General features: G+C 29.2%; 1 protein-coding gene across 2 annotated transcripts; it reads right to left on the reverse strand.

Moving 5' to 3' along the window:
* Nucleotides 1-1,465: 1,465 nt before the first annotated feature.
* Nucleotides 1,466-19,577, reverse strand: LOC111037450 (CDC42 small effector protein homolog). 2 transcript variants are annotated; one of them, XM_022320030.1, is made up of 4 exons: nt 19,298-19,577; nt 4,491-4,642; nt 3,139-3,309; nt 1,466-2,487 (listed from the first exon to the last, which is right to left on the reverse strand). In XM_022320030.1, the coding sequence occupies exons 2-4, from the start codon at nt 4,575-4,577 to the stop codon at nt 2,479-2,481; spliced, it is 267 nt and encodes an 88-aa protein (XP_022175722.1). In that variant the 5' UTR covers nt 4,578-4,642; nt 19,298-19,577; the 3' UTR covers nt 1,466-2,478. The 2 variants fall into 2 exon arrangements, with proteins under 2 accessions (XP_022175722.1, XP_022175723.1); XM_022320031.1 differs by lacking the exon at nt 19,298-19,577 and adding an exon at nt 11,423-11,535.
* Between the last annotated feature and the right edge of the window lie 1,962 nt (nt 19,578-21,539).

Consider the following 21,539-nt stretch of genomic DNA (forward strand, 5'->3'; position numbering starts at 1 on the left):
GCTAGACAGCCTTCACAGGGAAAATCTAAGAATTATAGATAGGTATGTTTTTGTTAACAAGTAACAATGTGACCATGACAACCCAGGCCTGATTTAGGCATTTTGTGGCCATAAGCAAAATAAAAAATATGGACACCCTTGTCAGCAGTAGTGTATATAGCTCTAAGCCCTCCTTCCACATATGAGTTGTATACAACAAATTAATAATTACAATTTACTTATACATTTTCACAAACAAAATTACAATGTTATACATAACATTTTTTATCTCTACTGGTTACAGATTTGTCATAATTTAAGATAGAAAAATATATTAGATGTTGTTAATAAAGCTTTAAAAAATATGACAGATATTCATTGTAATTGATGAGTTTAAAATCATTTTTTTATTTTGAGTTATTTTAAATTGTATTATTATTATATTAAGAGAACAAAAGAAAATATTTTGTACTTGAAAATTTTTTTAAAAAATAATTTAAGACATATTTTTGAAAAGAATTAGTGTTTTTTTGTGATTAGCTACTAACTATATTTTTAATATTTAAACCACAAACTGCTATATACATTTAGGCTCTTTACAACCTTCAAACGGGCCAACTTGGGGCAAAAATATTATTTAATAGTTCTACTAGTAGCGTAGCAAGGATTTTTTTCGGGGGGGGGGCTGATCAATTTTTTACACAGCGGTGGTTTAGTTTTTGATCGAATACCATAGACCATTAAAATAATTTTTAAATTGNAGACAATCGCGGCGGGTCCTCCGAAGCTGCGCAAAACTTTTTAGAATAGAGTATAGCCATTCCGCTTGGAGTTTCTTGTGTCAAATATAGAGGGACCGTGAGACTAGCTGAGGTCATAAATATTTAGGTTTTGAGAGTATGGCATTATGCGAGTAGTTATGTATTAAGCGAGTGTATAATTTCTAAAAAAAACCCAACAATTTCAAAGTTATACCAATTGCATCGTTTTTACTTCATCGCTTGCTCGGTGGTTTTTGGTGCGTTAAAAATTAGTAATCCGTGTCAGTGGCGTAGCCAGGATTTTTTCAGGGGGGGGGGGGCTGACCAATTTTTTACACAGCGGTGGTTTAGTTTTTGATCGAATACCATAGACCATTAAAATAATTTTTAAATTGTATTAACATTTCGGAGGGGGGGCTGCAGCCCCCTCAGCCTCCCCCCTGGCTACGCCACTGAGTTCTACCTACATATAACGGTATTTTATCAATTAATTAATAATAATGTAAAAAAAATTGTGTGTGATATTTAAAATATCGACAGTTTCGTGTGAACTAGAATAAATTTTTAAAATATTTCTAAATGTGAAAACACTTTTAAAGAGTATAATATTTCTTACATTTCCAATCATTTGAAAAAAAACCCAAAAGTTAAATTCGTATACAGAAAACAATATTATATTATATTATATTGTTAATTGTAATTACATAATATATATAATGCAAACATAAAAAGTTCATAGTTTATTGTGCGTTACATATTATATGTTATATTCTAAGATACGCTTCAGAAGTTTTGTTTTAAAAAATGAATATATTATAAACGTACTTGAAATATATAAAAATGGATAATAGAACATACACACTTTGAGCTCACAATATATAGGCAGTGTACGCGTTTACATTTTCAAATATCTAAAACTATTACACATAATATTATACATAGACGGTCATTTAAATGCAATATATCTGATCACACAGATCTTAAAACTAGCTTAAATCGTAAGGAGTTAAAAGTTAAGCACAAAGTATCGATTTTACATACTTTTAGGCAATACAAACGGTACACAACATCTAATAATTGTATAGTAATATTAAAAATAGCAAAATGTTTTTTCTTCTTTAATAATAGGTAATACAGTAAAAACATTTATTTGTAGTTATAATAAAGATTCTGATAGGTTTATCGGTGTTTTCGAGGTAATGCTATGCTATACTCATGAGTATGGCGTTTTAAATTGTACAAATTATCATATAATCGTTTTGATTCTCATCATCATATTATTATTATTATTATTATTACACAGTGGCAACAACATAAAACATATTATTGTAACATAAAAAATAATAAAATTGGCGTGTGTGTACAATTTAAAGAGAGATTAATAAAGACATCACGACTAATTTCGAAACTTATTTTATACAAATAAAAAAAAAATAAGTAAAAACATTCACATAAATAAAACCAGACTAGTATAAGACATTTATCAAGTGTGTCTGTCGCGAACTAAAAGGCGGCCATGACTATACTTGACGAATTAAATAAAATTTTAAAAATAATAGTTATTTATTATAATAATAAAGAATGTATAAACACTAGTCTATAACTATGACGAAGGATCTCCTCCACACACTGGCGGCTGTAGTAAGAAAAAATATGGAATAACAGTCCCAAGATTGTGTTTGGTTCACGAAGAGAGTTTTTCGATCACAGTTCTCATCTCGATTGATTTATGGCAAGTTCAATTAGCCTGAAAAAAAAACAAACAATTTATACATTTTGTCTAACACGATGATTAGTGATATTCTTGTCCTCGCTAACGGCAAATGTTAAGTCAATATTGTTAACATTTTACAAAACGATATCGAGAAATAAATTTAAAAATTAGAATAATAGCACATTTGCGGAGAACCTCCACTGAAATATTATGTTTTACACTATATTCAAGTGAATACATAAATTTCAATACATTCTACGAATAGCATTTTAATTATTATCAATTCATAAATTATATAAGGATGTATAAAAATTATCAGATGATTAAAAATACGATCGATTATTTAATCTATGTGACTATGTGTACAAATAATATTTCAAAATAATTATCAACAAACTACGATTTTGTCGTGTTTTCTTGTTTGTTTTTTATTAATCGTAGTTTTGTCTTGTCAAAAAAAATATCGATTAAACAATTCAATATTTTACAATTAAAATTCACTTCGGTGAATTCGAAATCGTGAATCGATAAATAATAATTATTATAGTCTATAACGGAATTCTGCGGAATCGCAAAGAAGCCTAAATAACTAATAACTAATTAGCCTTATAGTTGTCGCTATTGTAATACTTCGATTAGAAAAATCTTAAGGGAAATGACAATAAATAAAATTAAAATAATCACTTCAATGGTAGCTTCATAACCGCCTTTGGACTGCATCTGTCCGTGAATGGCATGCAATCTGGACGATCCCATTTCGACATCGGACGAACCTATGTGACCGGTATGTCGAAAATTTGTGGGTGCTCCAATCATAGATCGGTCAATGCGTACTCGACTCACGTGACGTTTGCCCTATTGACACACACAAAACTCGAATTAAAACAAAGAAATAAAGTGGTATACGTAACCGTGTTTAATGTGTCAATTACTAATGATATGTTTAAGAAGATATAGGGTAGGTTAGTAAAACTATTTTTTTTATAAGTTTTGGTATTAGGTAATTAAAAAAATGTAGTATATATAATGCTACATAATATATATACCACATACTTGCTCGTTTTGTACATCAGCCAACACGCGGGTGAGAGGCGCATTATACATTAAATTATATTTATCAATAATAATTATTGAATCGACTGAACGATAGAAATAAAATAAAATGAAAGTTTGGTAACTTATTATATTCTAAATAATAAATATGCATAAGCCTTTAAGCTAACAGTTTTTTAATTAGATATAAATATAAAATTACAATATGTATTAATGTATTATAACTTAAAATAGTTATAACATTTAAGCAACTTGCTTACCTACTGCTTAGTTGCTTAGTATAGACTAAAGGTACACAAATAAATTACGTAAAGAACATTCGTTAAACGAGCCGGAAAACCGGTTTATTCACAACACTATATATTATATACGTACAAATCTATATAACAGTGATATTAGTTTTGAAATTTTCTTTTATATTCGGTATTGCTAAGGAATAAGGATGTTGGAGTAACTTTTTGTAGCACATAAATTTGCATAACCTTTTAACGTGTTTTTATTTTTTTTAATGGAAGAATTCTAATCAAATTTCAGTAAAATGCTGTGAAGAGAAATTCTTCAATTTATATAGTTGTTAATTTGTTACCCATAGCGTGTACATTAATACTGGAATTTTTAATACAAATTGTACATTGTATAACTGACAATAATTCCCGGTTAGGCTAAAAAAGTACATACGTACAAGATATATTCTATAATATTATCTATTCGTATCGTATATAATAAATAATAATTATACCTAAAGTAATAAGTTAATAAGAAGTAACAAATACAATTAATAATTTAACGTTAATAAGAACTACAAAACAACTATAAAACCAACATAGATTGTTTAATTTCAAAATAGTTATAGAACACCACAGTTCATAAAATAGAAAAAAGGTTTTTGAAACATAATTATAATATTCTATATTCTTCATAAAGTCTGATGTAAGTACCTACTCAATTTTAGATCAGCCTAAGTAAACTATTTATATAATTACCTGTTGGGTACGTTGGTTTACACAGCAAGAGAACCACTGAAACAAGACTTCGCCAGGCATGTTTCCCGATCGGTATCCCGCCGACATGGTTGTACAGGCTATTTGGAGGTAATCCCGCGGGCCGTAACAGTAGCAGTGCCGACAAAAAATTTCTGTAAAAATATATATATATATATTATAGTATTAGTAAAAACAAACACTGCACTCTTCCGTTGACCGTAAATTATTATTATTGTATGATCATAATAGGTATATATTTTAAATTATAATAATGTATTAATGTAATAGCAACAAGGTTGAACACGGAATATAATATAGACATAGGCATGTTATCGAGAACCGAATTCACATTGCAGCACAAGATGATAATATTTAACATGAATAATAATGAATGACGACATTCGTTCATGTATTATACCATATCTGTTACCGACCGGCGACCAGTGATGACCAACTCGAGACCCTCTACACATATAAATGACGAACGCGCTTTGTGATTTAATAATTATACAGGGTGAATCTGTAATCATAAACTAAAAATGTTGAGGATTTTGAGACATTTAAAATTAGTTTTATACATTTTAAGGATACAGATAATCATATAGGTATATAAAATATGTAAGATAGTATGTTCTTAAAAGGCCTACGCACTGAAGGATGGTATCGTTAGAGTTAAAACATATTCAAGATTCTTGAACTTAACTTTATAGCTAACGTTTTATTACCAATGACAATTACTACCTATACAGTGTCCCGTGAGAATATACCCATTAGTCGTAGAGGAAGAATCGCCGCCGGGCAAAACCCGATTTTTTGCCATTTTACCTTTAAACTAAAAAAATGATTAAAAATCATGAAATTAATGAAAATAAAATGTTAAAAGGTCAAAAATGTTTAGGAAAATAAACTCTACAAAATTAATACCTTCAATTGTTTTAAAAATTTAAAAATTTAAAAAATTATTAAACTAAATTAAAATATAAAATATTGCATATATTGCCCATGTCTCTAAGAATCTAATAAAAAAAAACATATCTATGATATACAGTAGATATCGTTTATAATGACACTGGTTGTAATGAAATATCGGATTTTATGACCTTAAAGAAAAGAACCCAAAAAATGCATAGGTTAATTTTATATGCTAAATTTTATCGGTGGTTATGACTATTGGCTATTATGACCTATTTTTCTTCTTCCCTTGAAAATCGTTAAAAACGATTTCTACTGTATTTATTATCGCAGGACTTCAGGAGATATAGCAATGGGTAAATCCTCGAGGGACACTCTGTATACACCAAAATATACGACACAAGTACACAAGGGTCGTCATTTAAACGTTGGAAACAAAAAAAAATATTAAATATTCCCTTTAAATGTCCTCAGTTATTAGTTGGTTACAGATAAAAGAATCACCCTGTTTATACTAATAACTAATAATAGTTATGTTATAGCGCGTGGAGAATTCAGGCGTTGACGTATGTTTTTTATGTACTTATAAGAGGCGTTACTATAAAATGTACGTCCAAATAAAACATCTGAAGAAACAGAACGGACCACATAATAATATAAAATTTTTGAATACATATACGACGACGGAGCGAACCTCCCAACAGCACACAATACCACTGCACGACGAACATCACATCATTATTATTATCATACGCACAGGTATGGCTAGGTATCTACCATATATATATAATACATACAGTGTACACCCGTACATATATGTATTAGTACCTGGTTGTTGAACCTCACGACCAGGAGCACAATGGCAGGAACTATATATTCTCGAGGAGGATAGAGTTCTTCGCCAAACGCGAGCAAGAGGCGGAGGCGGCAGCCGCATACACCGCGCGTATATATTTAGTTATATTATATTATTATTATTATATACGTACACCATATATAATAATATTACGCGCTATTCGCGACGATGATGTACATTGTACATATACATCATATACGCGCGAGGGCCAGCAGCTCTGTAACGGGACAAACTAGTCGTGTGATGGCGGCGGCGAACGAGTTACGCTAAGTCTAGGACGATATATACAATATTATTATGCGTATTATTATAATATGCTATCTCTGTGTAGCATATAGTGGGTACGTATACATTATTTTTATGATTATTATTTAAACGAGTTAGATAACAACGAGAGCCTAGCCGGAGGGGCCGATGATCGGATATTATTCCGTAGGAAACGGAATAATGTACGAGGCGCGCGTCGAACGCATAATAAACAAACATACCTATAAATGCATAATGTTATGTTATATTATACATACGACAACCGACGATTGCTATTATTATCATCGAGCGTTTTAAAATAAAAAGTGTGCGCCAGAACAAGTGAAAGTTTAATGTATAAGGTACCATACGCGTGTCTGTAGACCGGAGACGAAAAAAGGTGTTTTTTAGTCTTTCGGTCTGATTAATGACCGTTTTGTTTTGTCACCGTCGTCGTCGTATGCATAATGACGATAAACGCACCGGGTACCTACATACGAGACAATGGTATAAGACACGGCGTATATCTGAAACGAGGAACTGGTCGTCCGTTGCGGCCTTATAGCGTGGGCGCTAAACAGGAAACGCAAAGACGTAGTAAAAGCGCTTTACGGTAGATGAGTCATGCACCGCGGGACCTACAGCGGCAGTGATTCCCGCAAGCACATCAAAGTATATTATACAATCAATATTAAAGTATATTTTGAGGGCCAAAGAGAGATTTCGTACATGTATATATTTTCGGAGTACGTGCTTTTTTTGATGATATCGAAAGCGGAACGGTATGTTGAATGCTTAAGCTTCTGATTTACGTACAAGTTTAAAAAACGATGTCCTTAGTTTGGTGGACGTTTTAAGTATGCGAGATGGAACCACCTTCGAAATGTTACTTATAAAAAGAAAACGCAGAAAAAAGTTTTCGATAAAAAAAATATGCAACCTCTGGCTTACTCAGATAGTCGCCGCTTCATAAAATTCGTGTTTATACTAGACGAACAACTTTTTTCAATGCAATACAAAAAAATTGAAAATTCGAGTATAAGGCATAAATAAAAATAGGTACTTAAAATACTACTAAAATTTCATAATTTACAGGTGTATAATAATACTATATTATTGTTTTCGAGAAAGACAAGAAAAACGAGTGTGCGGTGTTGTATAATGAAAATTTACAGTACAATATTGAAAGTATAGTTTTGTTTAGTACCTACACCAATCAAAAACAATTTCCATCAACTTTTCTGTGGGAAAATATTATTAATAATATTAACTTTTATCTAATTTTAAACTATCTATATTATACAGTAAACTAGGAAAAATAATATATAGGCATGTGATATGTGTTCTATAAGACTGCCATATTTTTTAATTGATAGTAATTATTTTTTAATAAACCATTAAATAATGCATTACTTACACACATACCCTTGACATGATAAAAAATCTTGTGTTTATGGTCAAATAATTTAAACAACGTTATTATATATTACCTATGTACTTTTATATAATAGGTTTATGTTACCTATATATTATTATATATTATATTACATTCACTGTTGTTCAGCTCCTTCGAATAACAATTAGTTTCATGAACTATACTTAAAAACTACGATACATACATAATAATTAACATAGTGAAGAATGAGTAATGACAATATTTACCTATACGTGTATTCTCGATATAATGTTTAACGTGTACTTAATTGAATTCTATAAGAAGTCCGTAATATTTGTACAAATATAAGGAAAATATTAGACTTTTAAAATTTGGATGAATTGGATATAAACATAGGTGATTCAATTTGCGATTGATGACCTTATACTGTGTGTAAAATATTAAATACTACCATTACTCAGACTTCTTTTGTCTTCCGTTAAAATGAAAAGGCACATTGTACCGTACAAAAACGATAAGAAATTACAGCAATCTAACTAACGACAATAACAAAAATAATTATTCCATGATGTTTTTAAATTGTGGAGTCACCTAGTCATAGTACGCAGATTCATGTTAAAGACATTATTATATCTTGAGTATCACTTACAATTTAATGATCCTGTGTTATTCGAAACTCTAACCAACGAAAACAATCAAAACGAAATCTCAATTTACAGACGCGAATGAACTACTAATTAGAATCAGTAAAAACGCACCTATAAACGAAACGATTCAATTCAAACAATATAAATTATGGTTTTAAATTTAATGTTATTACTTGAAGAGTTTGGAGCATTTACTATAAAATGTCGAAAAAAGTAATAAAAATAAACATACCTAAATATTAAAGAAACAAAATTAGAAAAATACCAGCTTGATTATACAATAATACATAACAACTGTAACCTATCTTATATAATATGTATATATTTTTAAAGGAATAGAATTTTCATGGGAATACTATTATATGCATTCCAATCTATCATCCCGTCAGTGCATACTGTAAAGCGCACACCATTACATGACGTATTCATTGACAACATAAACATAATTAACTCTTTTGAAAGTGAAGATAATAAATCCGTTTATTCTACACTGTAAGATCAGTTATACGATGCTAATAACATAAAATAATGTAAAATAGGTATAGATGCATTTAAATTCTGAAAATAAAAAGTACTTACATTAGCTATATTATATTATATGATTAATAATATGCTATACAAATATACAATACATAAAATGCTGCAAATTAAAATATTAGTAAACAAAATCATTATCTATCTCATAAGTCATAATTATTAAACAACGTTATTCAATTATTTATAAAGATAAATAAAACCTATTAATTATTATTACGTATTATCATGTCCTATTGTTTTATCACTGAATTAGTGTACTTAATATGTAGGATGTGGTTCGATAACCACATGGCCCAGGGGAACAAAATTTCAAATCGTGAACTATTTTATTTCTAATATAATATACGTCAATACTATACTTTTCGATAAGTATATCTAATTTGGGTCGAAGGGCAAACCATTTATGACGTGTGACCTAACAGTATATAATCGTTGAGTACTCGTTTAAAACATGATGATTAGTGGATAAATCGTAAAGCATGTATACGAACAAATACAAATTGAATATCGAAGAATTAACAGACTAATTAATGGCATTAATATAATATAGGTAATTCACATATCGCGGAATCGGGTGGAACGTGAAAATACAATTAAACAAAAATTATTGAAAGAAAATAAAAAAGAAAAAAAGAAAGTAAGTATAATGATAAATCGAAAAAAACGGAACAGGATATGGTACAATAACACGATAATTTCTGTGTCTGTACCCTTGACACAAGTATGACCCGGCAAAATGAACCGGTTTTTTACTCACGACTATTACTACTCTATCTGGATACATTTTTCTCAGTCCGTCTCTCTCTTCTTTTATAATATGCCTATTGTCTTTTTTATGTTGATGTGTTTACAACGCGACCCACAATACAATATAAAAGCATAATTTAAGTTTTACTTTCTCTTACACAAGCTATTGCCAAAATCTAAGGGTCGTAAACAGAATGTAATTTATATTTGTCCAAGTTCTAATACAATAAAATAAAAATCAATACTGGATTTATTTTTCGTCAGTTCTCAAGCTATTCGCAGTTTAAACGGGAATGGTTATTTATAACGCGATGGATATGTGTATGGGCAGGTAAGCGACTGAATGTACCCTAGTGACAACTTAAAACATTGATTAGTAATACATGATATTGTATACTGTATAATAATCACATTAACATGAAAAATGTTTTTAACCAAAGAAAATACATCATTTAATGAAACATAACATTATTTAGACTATAGTCTGTTTTAGAGTACATTACACACTTGATAAAATCTATCTATCTATAATCTATCTACAAAATATATATTTTAAAAATATTGATGGTTATTTTAAAAATATTTATTCCTTTACATTAGTGAAAATATATATACAGTATGTTTTTTGTTTTTTTTTTTATATCTGTAGATGAAATAAAAAGTGTAATGTATATATGTGTAGGAGAAAAAAATATAAATAGGCTTGGCAAAAGGAGTTCTTATATATTCCAATATTTGTTTGGTAATTTGGCATACTGTGTATACACGCACGCTCGAACACACACTCACACAACAACAGTACTTGGTAACAATGTCGAATTAAATTTACTACGGGCATAATGTAATACGGCTACGTGACGATATTTTTGGTCAACGTAGCAGCTGATATGTAACAATATGCCGCGTGATACACAACGATATATACTTACGTAAGTACCTATATAATAAATAATATTCAATGATTTATGGTGCATTAAGCTGATGTACACTTGAAGTTTTGAGAAGATTCGACTACCTACTATATTCTAAGGTTCTACTATGTTTCTTCAGCGGAGAGGGCCAAAATTCCAATAAGTCCTGCACATGTGCATGCAATAAAATATGTTTATTGAACACGTGGTATTACGGGGCTAACACGCATACGACTGAGCACGGCCGATGAAACAGCTAAAGACTATCACGACATCACAATAAGTTTTCAGTTTAAAAAATAATGTAAACCAAATTACGAGAAAATATTGAGATTATTGTACATGCCGACAAATCGAATTCACCGATGACAAAACTATTCAGTGGAATTATTCTATCAGACAGTGTAAGATCAAATTTATTTTTTACTAAACAAACTATTAATAATTAGTAGCAGTAAAAAACCGACAGGCATAATAAATTCACTATTCTGTATAAAGTAAAAATAAAATATCTTATGATCGAATAAACATTGCAAATACATTAAATATAATATGATTATGAAAAAATTCCCTCACGCTAAATAATGTTCTATTCGAACGCGTGATAAATACAAGTATAACTTAACTGCATTTATATCCGATAAGGTGTTTTATAGCTTTAAATAATCAAATTATTTTACCTTATACTGATGGGTCAGAGGTCGACATCAACATAATAAGAATACGTTGATTAATTTTATGAAAAATATTCAAACATACTGCTGCTCCGAGACAATTAAAAACAAAATAAAAAATATTACTTCTTATAACATTATACATATATTAACACGAGTAAAGAATTATGATAAATGAATCACCTACTAAACAATAAATAATGTGTATACGGTATACCTATTTCAAAAAAAAATATCTAGTTTAATTTGTGTACTGTCTATTATAGTGACTCATTTCTATGACACTATAGTGTTCTATGTACTTACGTACTTTCTTAGTGTTACAATGTTACATAAGATTAGAATATCTAATCAAGTAGTGGAAGTAAGTTAATAATTTCCCATAAGTGCATTTTAATGTACAGATAATTATTTGAAGGCGATTCGATACTATCTTTAATGAATTTTCACAAAGTATTATTACAGAAATCAAATTTCAGATTTTAAGAGAAGCGAAAAATCGACATTTCAAAGGGTGGTCGATCTTAAGTAAACTTTATAATTAATTTAAATAGTTTTTAAGATTTATTATCACATTACTAGTTTTATCGGTACGATGTACAAAAAATAAGTATGTTTTTGTCAATAAAACGATTTCAAAATATTATGTATTGATACGAATAGAACACCGACGAGTGCTGGGTTATTTTAAACAATTATTTAGAATAAGATCAAGACATTGTACGAAAAAAAATGATAAATGATACAATTAGGTGGGATTTGAGATGCTGGAGGCAAACAATTATAAAACCAACCCACTTAAAAACTTAAACAAAAACATATTTATGTTATATAATCTACATTACGAACATTGTCCCAGTAAAACCAGGATAAAACCAGGATAAAACCATACACATTTCAACTACCTCTGGTCATCGCTCATTCATATAAATTTTAATTTTAATTGCACCGCTGTACAGCGGACACGGTTATAATAAACTTAACTTTAAAAGAAAGCTATTTAAATACCAACATTATACATTGCCTTTATACATTAACATTTAAATATAACTTCAGAGTTCAGACCTTTGACTAAAGATCAAAATGAATAAAAACCATGAAAATATTATAACAATTAAAAACGATAAGATAATAGATATGTTCTTATGTTATGTTATTGTTATATATTGTACATGTCTAGTATGAAAAAAAGAATTTAAATGCATTGGGTATTATGGTATAGAAAATATTTGAACAATAGCTTAAAATTAATTAAAATGTCTTTATAATGATAACATTGATATTAAATATTAAATCGACCTAAAAAATAACTAACCTAACCTATCAATTAGATACATAGGCAATATTGTGTATGTACAAAATATAACAAATACCTAATTACTTGAATATTAAAATTACAAATTAGAATATTGCTACAAAATTCTGATGTGATTACCTACCTACCTAAGCTTATGTATTGAATTCATTTTATTTAATGAATATAATAATATTATATAACTATATAATTGATTTTTTTTTAAATATGTAATAATTTATATTTTCTCTAAGAGATTTTATTGCAATTTATTATAACTAAATACTATTAAATCAAACGACAAGGCATTATTCCGTTATTGATAAGTATTTATAATTTTCGGAGAGTATCAAATTGAATTATTTTTTACACGTGGTTTGACGTTGATATTCTAACCATCAACAAAACATTAGGTACTAAAAATAATATGTCATCTATATTAAAATGCATTTGAGTTTTATATATTCCAAAACATTAAGACGTGACAAAATATCATAATGACATAGGTGGGCGAAAGAACTGTTAACGGCACGTTATTTATACTATAATCTACAGCAAAACAGTTTAATATTCTCGGAGAAGTTTAATTTTTAAGTTCCGAGTCACCGATTAAGGTTTAATTTTATAACTGTTCACCATAAAATGATCATTGACCAAGAGCTATTTCAGATTTTATATATTTAGAAAACATACTAAATGCAATAATACTGAACGGATTGTATATTGTATATTATTCTTCACAGTCTAGAACAAATTGTATTAATTACTTAAAAACGAGTTTACAATTATTGAATTAACCATAGGTATTGCATTATTATGTATGATGTACAAAAATTATCATGTCTATGCAAACATTATATTTACTAATGCATAATTATTAATTATAATATAGTATATATAAAATACCACTGCGAACTAATAATGTACGTTTTATCAAATTTAAATAACTAAAACTATTACGCTAATAGGAATACTAAAAACTAAGTAGATACCTAAATGTTTATATATTTTAAATAAATGCATTTGAATTAACGAGTAAATGTTGGTTTAATTTAAATTAATAAAAAATAATTTCAAAATATAGAAATTGAGCATACTTAAAATAAAACTATTATGTTTACTGTAAGTACAATGAAGCTATGAAAAGTATACATTGTATACTGCGTATATTCCATGTCCACGTTACATGACTAATATTTTATAGTTTAATCAAAATACTGTTACGTATGAGTAAAAAAAAAAAATGATTTAAAAACATTATGATGCATAAAGTTATTATTTTAAATAGTCTACATTTCAACATTTGTGTATACGGTGTATATGAATATTATTAAATAATGAAGAAAACATTGATAAGTAATAATTTACGATTGGAATTTATAAAGCATGATAAAATACAAAACTATAATAATAAGTGAGTAGGTTGTGGGTAACAAGTAATTCTAATTAATGAATAAAATAGAAAGAAAGCACTTATAAATTAACTTATATGTAAGTATGTAATATGTATTATTAATTATTATCATCACACAATTGTGGTTCAACGCCACGTCATATAGTTATTACTTATTTTCCATGATAAAACGAAACACCTTTTTTACGCATAGAGGTTTTGGTAGAAGTGTAGATTAGTACAGACTACAAACCTCGGATATCCTTTGCTTCGTATTTTGCTGTTCATCTCACTTCGCGCACTTATATTAAGAGAGGACATTTGATTGAATTTTGTATTTAATTGTATTTTTTTAGGGGGGGGGCGGTGAAACTATCCAGGAATCCAGGACAAAGTGGATTGCACCACAATTACTATTTACATGGGCAACAAGCCAACAAATCATTTATTACCGATTAAAATAAGCCTTTTTATAAAAATTAAAGTACTGCATGAAAATAATAAATAATTAAATAATTATTAAACTTAAATTGCTTGGATATATTAAAGAATATAATATTAAGACCTAAGGGTACGTTTGTATAAATATGTTAAGCTTGTTATAGGTACCTATCTTAGACTTCGAATTCAGTTAAAAATAATCTCATAGATTTTATCGAACTTAATAGGTAAACAAAATCCAACCGCAAATCGTGATAACTGATAACTATTTACTGAAATAAATGTGACTAACAATCAGTATTAGGCATTAGTAAAACATTACCAAAATAAAAACTGCATATTGTTCTGGAATACAATATTAGATAAGATCTTTCCATAATAACATAAAAATAAAATGATATAGTGTGTACCTATAGGTATCTGCCTAATTATAATACATTATAATAAATAGCATAATATCATAACAACTTGGGCTAGTATGTTAATTTATTCTTTAACAAAAAAATCAACATTTATACACCGTTTATTCAAAAATAAAATTTTATTTTAAATACCACATACAATTGTCACAACATATCTGATATCAGGAACACATTCTATCAAGGTTGCTATTTATACCTAGTATAGGAAGACGTATATTGTATGTATGATTAAAAGAATTGAAAATGTAAAAACAAAATCGGTCATGCCACAAAAACTACTTATTTTAGCTCCATGACCTAGGCGGTCAAGGCCATATCATTTGAACGGGTCAAACATATAGCTAAGGCAAACCAATCATTGTGCATTATGTCTCAATAAAAACGATTGTTAATAACGTTAACCAGTTCTAATGGATAATACTGGGAATGCCACAAACATTACTACACGGAGACATAAATTAGTACAGTCGGGACTAGTTTTTTCCATCTACAAAACCAAAACTGGGTCGAATCTTGGCGGAAAATGAGAATAGTTACTGGGAAATTTATTTGTATTCAATCGATGTTTATCTCCCCCCTCCCCCAAACCAAATCTATAGTTTTAAGTTTGTTATATGAATTAAATATTAATACCGGGTCGAATAAATAATTGATAAATTTAATGGACCAATCATATTCAAATGACAATAAGTTCCAGAACTATCTCACTATTGATGCATTGTAATATGTTTATTGATTGTTTAGGTAACCAGACATAAGTACATCCTTGAGTATAATCAAGAGTATAACTATAAAAATACACATATTAATATAATAATATTAACAAAACATTTTACAATGAATCTGGTTCATCATTCTTTTTTTAATAATTAATAATTTTACCATCTTTTATTTATATATTTGCATAAAGCATTAACTAAAAAAAATTGGAAATAATCACCTTCCCTCCTACAAAAAAAATAAAATAATAGGTATTATATTATGTTCGAAAATATTGAAATCTCTAATATATATTTTAACGTGCAGTCTTGTAGACCTATTTGTTAATTACCGTACCAATATCATATAGATAGTTAATACTGTATACAGACCATACAGTATAAAATATAAATGTTAAAATGCACCTATAATAGAAATGATAATGTAACACTTTGGGTAACATCTATTTATTCACATATTTTATTGAACTTAATAAATCCCAATTTGTTTTACTGTCTTAATATTATTTCAAGTACCTACTTTACATTCCACTAAACCTGCAGTATTTAAATATTAAAAGTTCTTAGTTCCCTACACATAAATATTTGTTAATAATTTTCTTCTTCTCGTGTACGGTATTAGTAATTAATAAGTAACTGCACAAGTAATTTAAATCACATAAACTGCACTCAAGAAAAATATACCCACTATCATAATTATTAAAATTAATTTGAATACCTTAGTCGATAGACAATAGCAGCTACTATAGTTGAACAAATCAGTCCATTATAACATTTAAATCATTGAAAACATACTTATAACTTATAACAATTACCACACATTGTATACATTGTGGTATAAATACTAACACTTGATACTTGTCAAAGTGAGTAACCACTATAATAATTCAATTAAATATCTAGACCTTCCTATATTATCTATAAAAAAGAAATAAATGCATACTTACCTATTTTGTATAAGTACTTAGGTAATTTAGTTCATAATGATATAATTATTTTCTAAGCAATAAATAACTTCAAATATTTACTCATTTATAAAAGCATATCAAGTTTCTAAAAAATGGCTTGCTTTACTTGCGTAGTTGCCTATTGATAAAAATGTAAAAACTATAAATTACTTATTTTAAGTAAGTATTGGGTGTAAATGTGTAATTTACTATGCAACAATAATTTGAAAACTGCTAAAATTACAGTGGGTGCTCAATGATTTTTAACAATTTACCTTCATTTATTTCATTCATTTATTGAAAACAAGGTTGTGTTAAGGAAGGCGAAAAGGAATATGTGGCGGATGTGTATCAGTTTGGTTAAGTTATAACTACTTTAGGTACCTACTATTATCATACATTTTACACTTAATAATAAATGAATACAAATAAAGTTAATAATTTGACATTATCACAATGACTAATATCAGAGGTACCTAGTATCAAATATATAAATAATATTCCATAGACTATAGAGTAAATAATATATGGAGACAGGGGCACCCGCAGAGAGGGGCCAGTGGGTGCCATTGCAACCATTGGGATTTTTCTAATGAACCAAAAAATCAGTGTATAATAATGTAAATATGTGACTGCCCATGTATCATATAAAATTAATTTTACATCTACTGAGCTGATTTTCTGAGGGGCCATACCATATACTATTTTGTGTAGTGAATTGAAGCAATGAAATGGAATACATTTAGAGTGACTATTTTGAGGAAATAAAGTTTGATAATTCTAAGCATTCTCCATTTAAAATTTAAATGCTTTACTCATGTAGTTACGTATATGTACAGCCACCCGTTGTAATATTCTCATAATTCACCTTATAATAGGTACACATACCAAATAGAATAAAACAGAGAATTAAATAGAAGAACATAAGAAATTACACATTTGTATCAAACACTCCTCATTGAAACATTTTGGTTGAACTTTGAATGGAATAATTTTATTTTTTTAAAAGAAAGTTCAAATACAAAAAGATATTTGAATAATTAGGTTTTTGTGATGATGCGGACATGGAATAAACTATAAATAAACTAACCACGGTCGACACATAATTTTATTAAATTGATATCAGCAATAAATATATTTAATTATATTTGGGAAATATTAGGCATTCAACATTGTGTAAACTTAATAGAACTGTTAATGAATATAAAGTAAAAAATAAGATATTTAACGGGCAAGAAGTACTTAAGAGAATTTAGTACTATTTACAACAAAATGTTTGACACATCATGGTTAACAGATTAGATAGCCATGATATTATGGAGACAACAGTTCACCTAATCTTAATAACATTGGATAATACCAATAATAGGACTATGATTAGATCTCACTTATAATGTGCATTATATTGCCATCTGATCAGTCCTTGATCACTCTACAATACTTTAGATGGGCAGCAGTCTGCAGGCATATTACCAACACAATTGACTACATAGTATTGCAATTCAATAATTGTATAGTAAACATAAAACTATTTGAAATATAAACTATATAGATATATATCTTGGTCGTGAGAAGAGCGCTAATTGTAAAGGCGCTACTTTATTCGTAGTGATTAACGTGGGGTCGCCATAATGCTCCTTATACAGCAAGATACTATACTGAGCTAATTTACAGTTAGCTTAGCAAAAATCATCTTTATTTGATTGCTACCTACAAATTATTTGGTGATAATTAAAATATTATAATAATGAGTGTATTAGTGAATTTTTTCACTATCCACTATCATGGATTAGACCACAAAGTCAAATCCCTTCCAGCTTCCAGTGAATAAATGACAAATTAGTGAAAACTACAAACTACCAATTTTCAATAAAAAAATTTGAATAAAAATGTAGTGAATAAGTAGTGAGCTACCTTTAAACAATAGCGTTAGAAGTACCTAACACACTACTTGGAGGAGTAGTTGCAGCATAAGCGTACTACAAAAAATTTGTAGGTAACAATGAACTAGACAATCAACACTTATAATTTCTTGATGTACTTAGGTATATTCATTTTTTGTTTAAACAATCATTGATTGTTGGTGAAAAAACAGAACATTTTTGATGTTTAAATGGTAACATAATATACTATTAATTCTATAATATACCTTCTTTCAAATAGTCGTGTTAGGTAGTATAAATATCAATTTGTTTTGACCAATGATAAAACAAATAGAAGCTCATATGAAAGCAAAAGTACCTGACAAACTGTTAGGGGTACTTCACTATTTTACTTCTGTTTTTTGTTAAGTAGAAAAATGGTTAGAAATAAAAAAGTATAACTTTAAAAAGTACATATCGCATTTATGCATCAAAAAGTTGACAAAAAATATTACCAACAGCATAAAATTGTTGGAATTGCAAGTGTCATATATTTTAAAAAAGAAAATTCATGGTAAAGTTAATATCTTTTTTAAAAAAGGAGGGTCCAATGGTGTTAAAAAAATCTCCTGTATACTGCCAAAATATTATTTTATAATTGAACCCCGTCCGGTGACCGCTTGAATCCAAAAAATTGACAAAAAAAAACTTTCGAACATACTTTTCGGTATACCCACGTCACACAGGCACACTGGATGTTAGATAAGGTATATTATTATAAATAATTTTATTTTCGTACATACCGAAACGAATTTTTGCTTTGTTGGACCTCACAGAGTTCCGTCTTGAGGCCTCTTCACATCATCGAATACATTAAACAGCGAATTATCGATTGGCCGTGCGTCGAGGGGGTGCGCGAAAAACGCATAAGACAAGCAGAGTCGAAACGAAAACTGAGGAAAACCGGCAACGGGTCGGAAAATGACAACAACAATTCCACGCACACTACGACACTGCGACTGACTACGCGAGACTGCAGGCCCAGTGCGGGGTCGGGGTAATCGGCAGATTGTGATGGTGGCCGACGACCGTTCTGTGTATATCAGAGACGCGCTCAGTCGCGATGGACCCCGTCGGCGGTGGCCGCGACAGCGCCATCTGGTTGACTTTAATCAAAATTCGTATCAGTATTTTTATAGTACTTTAGTATGTTGAATGCTTCTCGCTGGCGCGGCACCGGAATTAATGGATTTTTGTTTGTTTTTCTCAGTTATTTATTATTTTCGACCATTTATTATATATTTATATGCTTGTAATTTGTATATTTACAATTTACATAGATAACTAGGCCTTTAAACGTAGCCGAGAAATTGTAATGCTTATATTAAGTAGGTTACACAGTACACTATATTATACATGTTGTCATGTTGACTACTGTATAAAGTATAATCTATAAATCGGTAGCCACTGCTACAAGATCGATGATTATTACTGCTGCATAGGATAACCATAAGTCATTACAACACACAATGGTTGTGTTTTTCTGATGTTTTCGGAAGGGAGGAGGGAATTTTAACCGGCCTTAATCAGAGTTTTCCCTACTCTTCTAACTTTTTCGTCTCTGACAAATAGTTGACATGGGGTATCTATATGCTCTTCAACTGCAATTGGTTGAAACATTCAAAACCTCCATATAGAAATACCAAATTATTTATTTTATAAACAGCAAAAAATGTATTCCTATAACAATATGAAGCTTAAATAAATCAAGATACTCTAATTCCATAACTCACCAGTCTCAATATAACGAGACCACCGAGCTACTTTTTAAATTAGATGGGGGATCTACCCCATCCCGGTGGCGGAATATCAGTACTTTTTCCGGTTGGACACTGCAGGACAGCGGGCTGTTATTGATTATAATTAATAATTAGTGGCACTCCTGCTTTGTGGCTGCAGAGAAAAATATACTGAACAATATTGATGTTGAAGACATTGTTTAAAAAAAAGAGATTTATTAGATGAAAAACCATGAATATTTTTTTTAAATATCTAGGTACTTATTATATTCTCTTTTGATTTAGTGCAAATTATGAGTTTTTGTTTAGTGGTTTAGCCATTACTAATTTTATGGAAACATGTTCAACAAAACAAAATAAGCATGAATTTATTGCATTTTACCCTTAAAAAATCACTAAATATACGTATATATATATGTATAGGCATCCCGTATCCATGACAAAACAAATTTAAAGGTTGGTCAAATAGTATTCCCGGACCGAATTTTTTCATAGTTGGTACTTGGTGGACTATCTTATGCTTATCTATGTAAAAATTACACTATTGGGGCAGAAATGTATATTATAATTTATAATAAATTAATAATTAAAAATATCATGTGGACATGCGGTAAATAACATAAAAATATGTACTGTGGTACTACTACTACAATATAATACATATATGATATGTACCTACCTATCGTACGTTATGTGCGGTGTATAGATAGTATAGACATGTAATAACAGACTTGTAACTTCTACACGAATAACCGCCTCCCGGACAGAGTTGCAGGTTTTTTAGAGATAATGATGGAGAAGAGAAGAGCGAGGACAACGACTTTGTCATTCATATTATATGACATGTGTATACACGGTTCGGGAGCATACCCATCACATACCTCTTAATTTACGCTTTAGTTTTCGACTATTATAGACCAATGTAATACGTATAATATTGTAATTTATGTGTCATTCATTCACACTCTCTCGACACATACACATATTAACTTTAGGTTACAGGGTGACTTTCTTACATCACCGATAATACTGATACAATCTAAGACTAACCAAGATTTGATTTAAAACTTTCAAAATGGACAAAGCTACTTACTAGCTTATAAAATACATAGGTAATACGAAAAGTTTTAAGCTGATTTACCTACATTTTAATTATTATGGTAAAAAGAACAATAAATGTGAAGAACGAATTAAGTGGTTCACTTGTTATGATGGACAGAATATTTTCCCAAGTGTCAATAGCTTT

Source organism: Myzus persicae, unplaced genomic scaffold (assembly GCF_001856785.1).
Source record: "Myzus persicae strain clone G006 unplaced genomic scaffold, MPER_G0061.0, whole genome shotgun sequence".
Lineage (NCBI taxonomy): Eukaryota > Metazoa > Arthropoda > Insecta > Hemiptera > Aphididae > Myzus > Myzus persicae.